Below are 10776 nucleotides of genomic sequence, written 5' to 3'. Positions count from 1 at the left end.
TATCTGACAACCCTGCATACCATCTGGTATCCACTTAAGGGAACTCTACCAGTACAAAACATAGGAGGCGTTGGTTCAGCAGCTCTTTATTTTCTATAAAATGTAAAAATATTTATGATGTAAACCTGCTACATTCAAATTTGAAACACTGCATGCATGCAAATGGCAGATGAATGTATGTAAATATATGACGAACAAAAGGCTGAAAAGTACAAATGTACAAGTCGATCAGACTGCAGTTAGAGAATATGAGTACAAGGATAGAAGTATATGTTAATGAGACAGAAATCCAGAAACAGCATATTATCCTGAAATTGCAAAAAATATTGTAAATTCAGAAATTAATGCATGCATTTGTTATTGTGAATCACAGATTACTGGTAATAGCTTGAGATCTAATAAATGCGATTGCAAAAATGTTGTGAAGGAAAATCACTTTTGAAATTATGTATGTGAGTTTTTATAATGGCGAACCTAGTACTTTCGCATTTTTCACATTAATAAAAACATTGCAATAACTTCTGAATTTACAGTAATTGCCAATTGAACAAGAAATGATTGTAACAGGATGCTGTTACGAAGTCTCCCAAACGAAGCTCCCATAATTCGTAATTCCCAGGGTCGCCTGACATTGGGCAACGTCCAGTGAAAAATGGTTTGGTCCAGTAAAGTTATATGCATTAGTGATGCCTGGGGACTAACCTTGTATATCATTCAAATCATCTTGGCATGACAAACCAGAATATATATGGTTTAGGGGTGGGGATCTCGACCATTTACAAGATACTTGAACATTGGGGGTAGGGAGGAACCCCTGGGGACTGGCCCTATACGTCATTCAAATGTTCATTACATGACGAACAGGAATATATATGGTTTAGGGGTGGGGATCTCAACCATTTACAAGATATTAGAACATTGGGGGTGGGGGGAACCCCTGGGGACTGACCGTAAACATCATTCAAATGTTCGAGACATGACAAATAGAAATATATATGGTTAAGGGGTGGGGATCTCAACCATTTACAAGATATTAGAACTTTCTCAAATGGCAGGGGGTCGGGATGACCCCTGGGGACTAACCCTGTATATCATTCAAACCATCTTAGCATGACAAACCAGAATATATATGGTTTAGGGGTGGGGATCTTGACCACTTAGAAGATATTAGAACTTTCTTAAATGGCAGGGGGCGGGGGTGACCCCTGGGGACTAACCCTGTATTTCATTTGATGTGCTTTATCATGACAAACCAGAATATATATGGGTTAGGGGTGGGGATCTCGACCATTTACAAGATATAAGAACTTTCTCAAATGGCAGGGGGTCGGGATGACCCCTGGGGACTTGCCCTGTTTATCATTCAAACCATCTTAGCATGACAAACCAGAATATATATGGTTTAGGGGTGGGGATCTTGACCACTTACAAGATATTAGAACTTTTTTAAATGGCAGGGGGTGGGGGGGACCCCTGGAAACTAACCCTGTATTTCATTTGATGTTCTTTATCATGACAAACCAGAATATATATGGTTTAGGTGTGGGGATCTCGACCATTTACAAGATATTAGAACTTTCTCAAATGGCATGGGGTCGGGATGACCCCTGGGGACTAACCCTGTATATCATTCAAACCATCTAAGCATGACAAACCAGAATATATATGGTTTAGGGGTGGGGATCTTGACCACTTAGAAGATATTAGAACTTTCTTAAATGGCAGGGGGTGGGGGTGACCCCTGGGGACTAACCCTGTATTTCATTTGATGTGCTTTATCATGACAAACCAGAATATATATGGTTTAGGGGTGAGGATCTCGACCATTTACAAGATATTAGAACTTTCTCAAATGGCAGGGGGTCGGGATGACCCCTGGGGACTAACCCTGTATACCATTCAAACCATCTTAGCATGACAAACCAGAATATATATGGTTTAGGGGTGGGGATCTTGACCACTTAGAAGATATAAGAACTTTCTTAAATGGCAGGGGGTGGGGGTGACCACTGGGGACTAACCCTGTATTACATTTGATGTGCTTTATCATGACAAACCAGAATATATATGGTTTAGGGGTGGGGATCTTGACCATTTACAAGATATTAGAACTTTCTCAAATGGCAGGGGGTCAGGATGACCCCTGGGGACTAACCCTGTATATCATTCAAACCATCTTCGCATGACAAACCAGAGTATATATGGTTTAGGGGTGGGGATCTTGACCACTTAGAAGATATTAGAACTTTCTTAAATGGCAGGGGGTGGGGGTGACCCCTGGGGACTAACCCTGTATTTCATTTGATGTGCTTTATCATGACAAACCAGAATATATATGGTTTAGGGGTGGGGATCTCGACCATTTACAAGATATTAGAACTTTCTCAAATGGCAGGGGGTCGGGATGACCCCTGGGGACTAACCCTGTATACCATTCAAACCATCTTAGCATGACAAACCAGAATATATATGGTTTAGGGGTGGGGATCTTGACCACTTAGAAGATATAAGAACTTTCTTAAATGGCAGGGGGTGGGGGTGACCACTGGGGACTAACCCTGTATTACATTTGATGTGCTTTATCATGACAAACCAGAATATATATGGTTTAGGGGTGGGGATCTTGACCATTTACAAGATATTAGAACTTTCTCAAATGGCAGGGGGTCAGGATGACCCCTGGGGACTAACCCTGTATATCATTCAAACCATCTTCGCATGACAAACCAGAGTATATATGGTTTAGGGGTGGGGATCTTGACCACTTAGAAGATATTAGAACTTTCTTAAATGGCAGGGGGTGGGGGTGACCCCTGGGGACTAACCCTGTATTTCATTTAATGTGCTTTATCATGACAAACCAGAATATATATGGTTTAGGGGTGGGGATCTCGACCATTTACAAGATATTAGAACTTTCTCAAATGGCAGGGGGTCGGGATGACCCCTGGGGACTAACCCTGTATATCATTCAAACCATCTTAGCATAACAAACCAAAATATATATGGTTTAGGGGTGGGGATCTTGACCACTTACAAGGTATTAGAACTTTCTTAAATGGCAGGGGGTGGGGGTGACCCCTGGGGACTAACCCTGTATTTCATTTAATGGGCTTTATCATTTAGAACATTTTCAATTAAAAAGATTGTGTCTATCACAAACGGTTTTCAATTTATAATCATTTGAAAATTTAAAAAAATAAAATCCCATAGGGTTCTATAGTAAAACCCTCTTTTCTTTTTGCCCCTCAAAGTACCTAGTCTAACATATTGTGAAACCCTAAGTTAATCTGACAAGCGGTTTTGGAGAACGGGTGCTGACAAGTTCAAATTTAAAAGAAGAAGAAGTGAAAAAGGGGAAGAAGAAGAAACAAACATTTATAGGTCAGTGTAAACCATATATTAAACCCTTAACATGAACATGAATAAAGATGTGGGGTATATGCCAATGAGACAACAACCAACGACAATTATAACCAAAAGAGACACAAGAGGGCAAGATAAAGACATACAGAGGGCAACATAAAGACACACAGAGGGCAACATAAAGACATACAGAGGGCAGCATAAAAACTTATGGAGGGCAACATACAGTCTTTAATAGAAGACAGGTGTCTATACATTATGTCAAGCTCTGAGTTGTAGTCATTTAGTTGTTGTGTAGGACATTAAATACTCCCCAACTAAATAAACTGAAGCCTCAAGACTTGGAGGATTAACTTCCTGTGTAGGAGTTGATCACCCCCATTATCACCAAGCTGTAAACTGTGAAACATGATCAAATGACTCAAGACACTATATAAAATAGAAATATTTGAATTGTTGACCTTAAATAGTGATTTTTATGAACTTTTAGTGTTTTTGAATATATTGAAAACAATAAAAGATAGAGAGAAACTGCATACAGACATATGCCAGACAATAATTTTGTAACATAAGATACATGTATACAAGATATGAAGTATCCACGTCTTCTACCTTCTGGAATATGAAGCTTCTTGCAAAAAGCTAACACCACTGCCTCTTGATAAGCATCCCTATGTGAGTTTTCTGCAAAATTCATAGAAACCGAGACAAAAACTACTAAATACTTCATTGTGCTTATTTGTCTATTTGTTGGTGCATACAGTTTCATGACAGTCAGTTTAAAAATTGGTAACAGATGGAAATCAGAGTTTCATCACAGAGATTTACGCCACCTATGCCACCAGTAAAGTAAAGTGATATATTTGACTGCAACAACAAATGAACCATCAAAAATGGATGTTTCCACAACAAAAAACAACATTTATATTGCATGTTGAAACAGACTGTAGATTACTTTTATTGCTACTTTGCAGCCTTTGGTTTTTTATCGGAACGCATGATTCTTACTTAAAAAATCACATTGTCTCCTCCAGGACTTGAACCTGTGATCTCTGTGTTACAAGTCAGCGCTCTTACTGACTGAGCTAAAGAAATTCTTCCTATCTCAATCTCAACAGTTTATGGTTGGCTTAGTATCTGCTATACAAGGAAAGTAATCCAGTCACAGGTTTTCTATGTAGTTGGACATAGAGATGCCCTTTTCAACTTATGGTTTTATATTACTTCATTCATATCATCTTTACTTTCTTTAACCGCCTCGGTGGTCGTGTTTGCCTCGAGTGCAGGAGGTCGTGGGTTTGAACCCCTGCCGGGTCAAACCAAAGACTTTATTTGCTGCTTCTCCATTTTGCATGCGGCATTAAGGAGTAAGAGCAAAGACTGGTCGGCTCTGAGTCAGAATAATGTGTCCGGGTAATGTGATGTGTCTTCATGCGGACTGTTACCTTGTGAACTAGCATGTTAAAATTCCAGCTCAGCGTGTCGGTCTAGTACAAAGCAGGGTTAATATTCATATAACATTAACATGTTCTCATCCTGAATATGCATATTAATTTTCCACTGGACGTTAAGCAGCCATCCATCATCATCATCTTTACTTTCTTTCAAGATATTGACAACATATTTTCCTGGTTGCTTACAATTTAACAGTACAGGTTTCCATCTTAAATATTCATTTCAATATTCAGATTCAAAAATTATAAAACTATTTTGTAAGTACTATTTTAATACTTAAAAGTAAAAATATAACAATTTAAAAATAGATATATAATTAACAAGAATGTCTATCACAGCTGTTTGTCCTTTCCCTCTATAATTTACTGGCTGAAATATAAAACAAATATATTAAGGATGTACTTAGGTGATCGAAGGTAAAATTAAATAAATCAAGAATTCAAAATTGATACTTTAAGCTGGAAGAGTATTAGTTAAGGATCAAAATAAGCTAAAAATATTGATAGGTCATGGAGCTCCTTTTCGAGATATTTGATTTATAAAATATGGCGGTGAAAGACTGACTCGGACTTTTACCTTATATTTGCATTGGTATTATTTTGGTCTCAAATCAAAAGAAAGAAAATCAAGAATCTGCTTAAATTTTGTCAAATGACCATTTATGAGCTATTAAGTCTTATGTTAAAAGATAAATAGGTGTTATGGGGCAAAATATTTTACCTTGTGTCGTATGGAAAAACACTGAGGAGTCCGAACATTTGACACTTATTCCAAAACCTCACCTAAGTACATCCTTAAAGCTGTTATTGTGTAGATTACATTATCATTTATTATTATAATTGCTACTTTCAAGAAAGCTTCTAAAAGTTTGATCAATACTATAATGATCAACATCTGTATCACAGATTACCTTTACTGTTGATTCATTATTATTCGTGGGATACCAAATTTCGTAGATTTCAAAGGTATAGTGAACCACGAATTTTAATGTTGGACGAAGTACAAATTTTCTATAGGCTTGTATGCATACTTTGGCATAACCACCAAATCAAATACCAACAAAAATACAATTTTCTCTTAATCCATGAAAATTGGTATCCACCAATAAATAGATGAATCACAGTGTGGTCCACTTGTAGCAGCCAAAATCCTTATCTCCCTTTCTTGTTGTTGACATATCAGATTTTCCTTTTCATTAGCAACAGGACTAGAGTCACAACAGAAGCAGGAACTACTCATCATTCAAAGCACTTGAATTCACTATGGTTTTAAGTGGGATAAGCATTGCTAAATTTTTTGTTTTCTATGAATATTTTAATGTCCTTACTAGCTTTTTTCTTTTTTTACACACTTACCTAGTAAATTAAATGTATTGAGTTGAATATTTGATGCTAAATGATTTTTTTTAACCGTGTACTTAACCAAAATTAAGAATAGTAATCAATTCAAAATGGCACTATGAGTTGCATTATAACAAGCCTATTGAAACTTTCAAATATGCACTAATTGTAATGGATGAGAACAAGAACAGATCTGTTTTTCAGTAACTGTTCAAATCAAATATCTTTAAGAACTGTTTTCAGTTAAAATTATAAAGACAAATCTTAATATCATCTTTGAACCATAAATGATAACAGCATCAGAAAATATTTTGAATATTTTTTTTCAATTCAAATTCTTGAAATACAAGCATTTTTAAGTCATAAATAAACTGCTAACACAGATATATGTCTCGCCTATTTGTTATTTTGATAATGCAAATATTGAAATTAAAATAGTAATACTTTAACATATAAGTTATGCAAATATTCAAAGTCAATGAACCATGACTGAAGGAACAGGGCTAAACAATCTCCATGAAAATGAGATGTGCCAATGCTAATACAACTGCATACCAAATACCATTGACTTTTCATAAGTCGTTCCCTTTTAACAAACCTGAACACAAACATTAACATTAACTTGTAAACTATATTAAAGTTTCTAAGTCAATGAACCATAATGAAGGGGTGGGGGTTATATAATCTCCATGGAAAAGAAATTTGCAAATGCCAATACATTTGCATCCCAAATATCATTGACTTAACATTAGTGTTTCATCTTAAACTGATCTAATCACAAACTAATACATGTAAACTAAGCAAAGTTTTAAAGTCAATAGACCATGACTTAGGGGGAGGGCCAAATAATCTCCATGGTAATGAGATGTGCCAATGCTAATACAACTGCATACCAAATATCATTGACCTACCACTAGGGGTTCACCATAAACTAGACCTAATCACAAACTAATACATTGTTGACGCTGCCGACGCATACCTATGTAGTTTCTTGACAAAAATAAAGAGAAAACCTGAGCAAAACTTTTTTTATCTTTTTTATCAAATTGCACAATTCATCACTTAATACAATATATAGAAAATTAAGTTTTCAAATTATCATTATGCTAAAATACATTGAGTTATACAACAATAAACTGCTCCTTTGAAAAAAGGATTGCTGGTCAATTTGATGTACTTTTATTTTCAAATGTCTGTTGGTATAGGTAAATAAATTGTCTATAAATGTTTTGTAAAAAATGTTTAATTATAGGTACATCATTTGCCTGTACGTATCTTACTTTTTAAAAGAAGGTAAAATACAGGTTTTTTTAATATTTACCTGTATGTATTGTGTCTAGCATCCAAAGCCTTTTAACATGTTTATGTTTAATAGTAAGATTTCCTAGGATGCTTGCATCTGAAAGATAGAAAAAATTTCATTTCAACAAGCATTCTGAGAGTATTGCATGGCAATACATAGTCCCCTACCGGGTAAAAATTCATTATACTGAAACAAAAAGCTAACTTGTTCTATATGGTGTAAACAAAAAGAAAATATCAAGTCAATATCTTCAAGCATGACTAAAAACAGTGTGGAAAACTGATTAAATGAGTGAATTTTTCAAGTCCAAGGACCATAACTCTGCACAAAATTATCAGACCGAAACAAAATTTCGAACTTGATCTGTATAACTTGTCATGATAAAACTATATACCAATTATCAATCAATATCTTCAAGCATGATGAAAAAAAGTGTGGAAAACACTTTAACATTAGATATGATTAATAGTTCTCTAAAATTAGATATGATGTAATACAGTGTATATCTATTTTCAAATTATAATCAAATATAATTAATAGTTCCAAATATTTTTTCTTTTATTTGTCACAAACTAATATAGATTTGTAACTTATCTATAAAATGTCAACCATTTTTATCTACACAATGTAATGTAATATATACATTAATAAAAATAGATTATTATCTAATTAAAGGATTTCACTTCATAATTTTTTTTATATATATATAGCATTCAGAAAATTAGTTTATACAAAATAACAAAAAGTAAAAATTCGTAAGGGTTCCGCGGAACCCAGTGTCTCGCCTACTTTTTGCCGTTAATCACAGGCTCAGCAAAAATGAGGAAAAAAATTAATAAAAATATTCCTCTCTATACTATCTTTTGATTGTAAGTAGCTTCTGTCCAAGTTTGGTAAAAATCCAGGATAGTTTATGAATCTAATAAATGTTTTAAAAACTTAAACTGCAGACTGTATGTAATGTTAACTTGAAGAAAAACTAAGTCCATTTATAAGTAAAATACGGAAAAAATGGAACAAAATTTCCTTCTAGATACTAGCTTTTAATCATAAACAAGCTTCTGTCTAAGTTTGGTACAAATCCAGGATAGTTTAAGAAAGTTGTTCAAATTTTAAAAACTTTAACCACAGAGTGAATGTAATGTTAACTGGCAGAAAAACTAAGTCCATTTATAAGTAAAATACGGAAAAAATGGATTTTTTTTTTTACAAAATTTACTTTTGAATATTATCTTATGATCATAAACAAGCTTCTGTCCAAGTTTGGTAGAAATCCAGGATAGTTTAAGAAAGTTATTAAAATTTCAAAAACTTTAACCACAGAGTGAATATTTGTGGACGCCGCCGACGACGCCGACGCCGACGGAATGTAGGATCGCTATGTCTCGCTTTTTCGACAAAAGTCGAAGACTCGACAAAAATCACAAAAATACTGAACTCCGAGGATGGGGTATAGAACATGATTTCGATTCTTGTAATGATTTGGCTAATAAGATGAAGCAAGATCTGAAATCTTCCGGTTTCTTTGTAAATGAAGACAAAAGTATTTAGAAGCCCACAAAGAAGCTTATATGGTTGGGCTTTGTATGGGATTTAAACACTCATACTTTGGAGATACCCTCGGAAAAAATTCTGCGCTTTAAAAATGACATCAATTCTTTGCATTTTGTTTCACCTACAGCCAGTCAACTAGCCAAAATTACTGGTAAAATGATTTCATTTATGCCTAGTTTAGGAAATATTTGCAGGATAATGAGCAGGAATATGCTAATGCTAATATCCACTAGCCGGTATTGGGATGAAAATATTGTGCTAACGTCGAATGCAATTTCTGAAATTAATTTTTGGCACAATAATTGTGACTTATTACCATCTAAAAAACGTTTTTCGAATACCTTTTTGCCAGATAAAATAGTTTACATTGATGCCAGCAGATTTGGAGCGGCAGGTTATACAGTCGAGACATTTAAGAAAGTCGTTCACAAAATGTGGACAAATGAAGAAAAACAAAAGAGTTCTACTTACAGAGAATTAAAAGCTGTTTTGATAACTTTAAATTCTTTAATGAAAAATTTTCATAGTCGCTTGGTAAAAATTTATACAGACAATCAAAACGTCGTCAAGATTATTAGATTATTATCTAATTAAAGGATTTCACTTCATAATTTTTTTTATATATATATAGCATTCAGAAAATTAGTTTATACAAAATAACAAAAAGTAAAAATCACAAAAATACTGAACTCCGAGGAAAATTCAAAAAGGAAAGTCCCCAATCAAATGGCAAAATCAAAATTTCAAACACATCAAACGAATGGAAAACAACTGTCATATTCCTGACTTGGAACAGGCATTTTCTTATGTAGAAAATGGTGGATTGAACCTGGATTTATAGCTAGCTTAACCTCTCACTTGTATGACAGTTGCATCAAATTCCATTATATTGACAACGATGCGTGAACAAAACAAACAGACACAATAAGGTAAAAATGTCAAAAATAGGGGTACAGCAGTCAACATTGTGTTATCATTGTAATCACTATAAAAACGAACAAATGTAATGAAGAAGCACAAAAAGGCATACATCAAATTTAACATCCTCATTTAGCTTATATTATACGGTTTTATTTATCTATGTAAAATCCACCCATAAAGGATGGAAGGTTTTAAGTACTGGCGTAAAATGGCGCGTTTGAAATTCTCACAGGTAGACATAAAATAATTTTGTCGTTCAAAGTATGAAGTGATACATAAATTACAGAGTCACGTAACAAACAAACCTGCCAAAAAATTCTTCAAATAATTTACCAAAGAATGTCTTTTAAAAAATGAGTTATCTCCCTTTGTGCAGAAATAATATTTCTTATTTAATAAAATTTTGTATTTACTTTTCTTTGCGTAATAAGAAGTAATTCGGTTCAAGACCTTTAAATAATTCTTTTGGCGCCTTTTCCTAATTATCGAGAAAACACCAAAGCGAGTTCGACAGTTATATTTAGATACAAGTGCAGCCATGAGTGATGAAGAGGAAATTTCGCATGAACCTGACGTTCACTATATACCTAGTCAAGCAGTCCCAAGGTCTGTTGAGCACTTTTCTCCGGAGGACGCACTTTCCTTATTTTCAACAAAGCTAGATGCAGCCTTATCCAGAAAGAAGAAGGAGATTGTTTCCGAAATCGACCTAAAGCTAAGTTCACAAGCCTTAGAAAACAGCACTTGTTCCACAGCCCACGCACATAAATTCGTTCCACAGCCCACTTACAGAAATTTAAGTTTGAAGGTACATGTAACAGCAAGCAGCATTCCTTC

The 10776-nt window shown here is 34.5% G+C and overlaps 1 protein-coding gene across 3 annotated transcripts in view; it reads right to left on the bottom strand.

Annotated features, from left to right (window-relative positions):
- Positions 1-5074: 5074 nt before the first annotated feature.
- Positions 5075-10776, bottom strand: part of LOC127705192 (peroxisomal leader peptide-processing protease-like) — a 40520-nt gene continuing 34818 nt past the window's right edge. For all 3 annotated transcript variants that reach the window (XM_052209504.1, XM_052209503.1, XM_052209502.1), the window contains exons 9-10: positions 7483-7560; positions 5075-5190 (exon numbers count right to left, since the gene is read on the bottom strand). In XM_052209504.1, coding sequence (XP_052065464.1) covers positions 5177-5190; positions 7483-7560 — 92 coding nt within the window. In that variant the 3' untranslated portion in view covers positions 5075-5176. The remainder of the gene's footprint in view (positions 5191-7482; positions 7561-10776) is intronic.

This window comes from Mytilus californianus, unplaced genomic scaffold (genome assembly GCF_021869535.1).
Source record: "Mytilus californianus isolate M0D057914Y unplaced genomic scaffold, xbMytCali1.0.p SCAF_6, whole genome shotgun sequence".
In the NCBI taxonomy this organism is placed as follows: Eukaryota; Metazoa; Mollusca; class Bivalvia; order Mytilida; family Mytilidae; genus Mytilus; species Mytilus californianus.
Note: the sequence above shows the minus strand (reverse complement) of the source record. Positions and strands in the feature narration are given on the sequence as shown.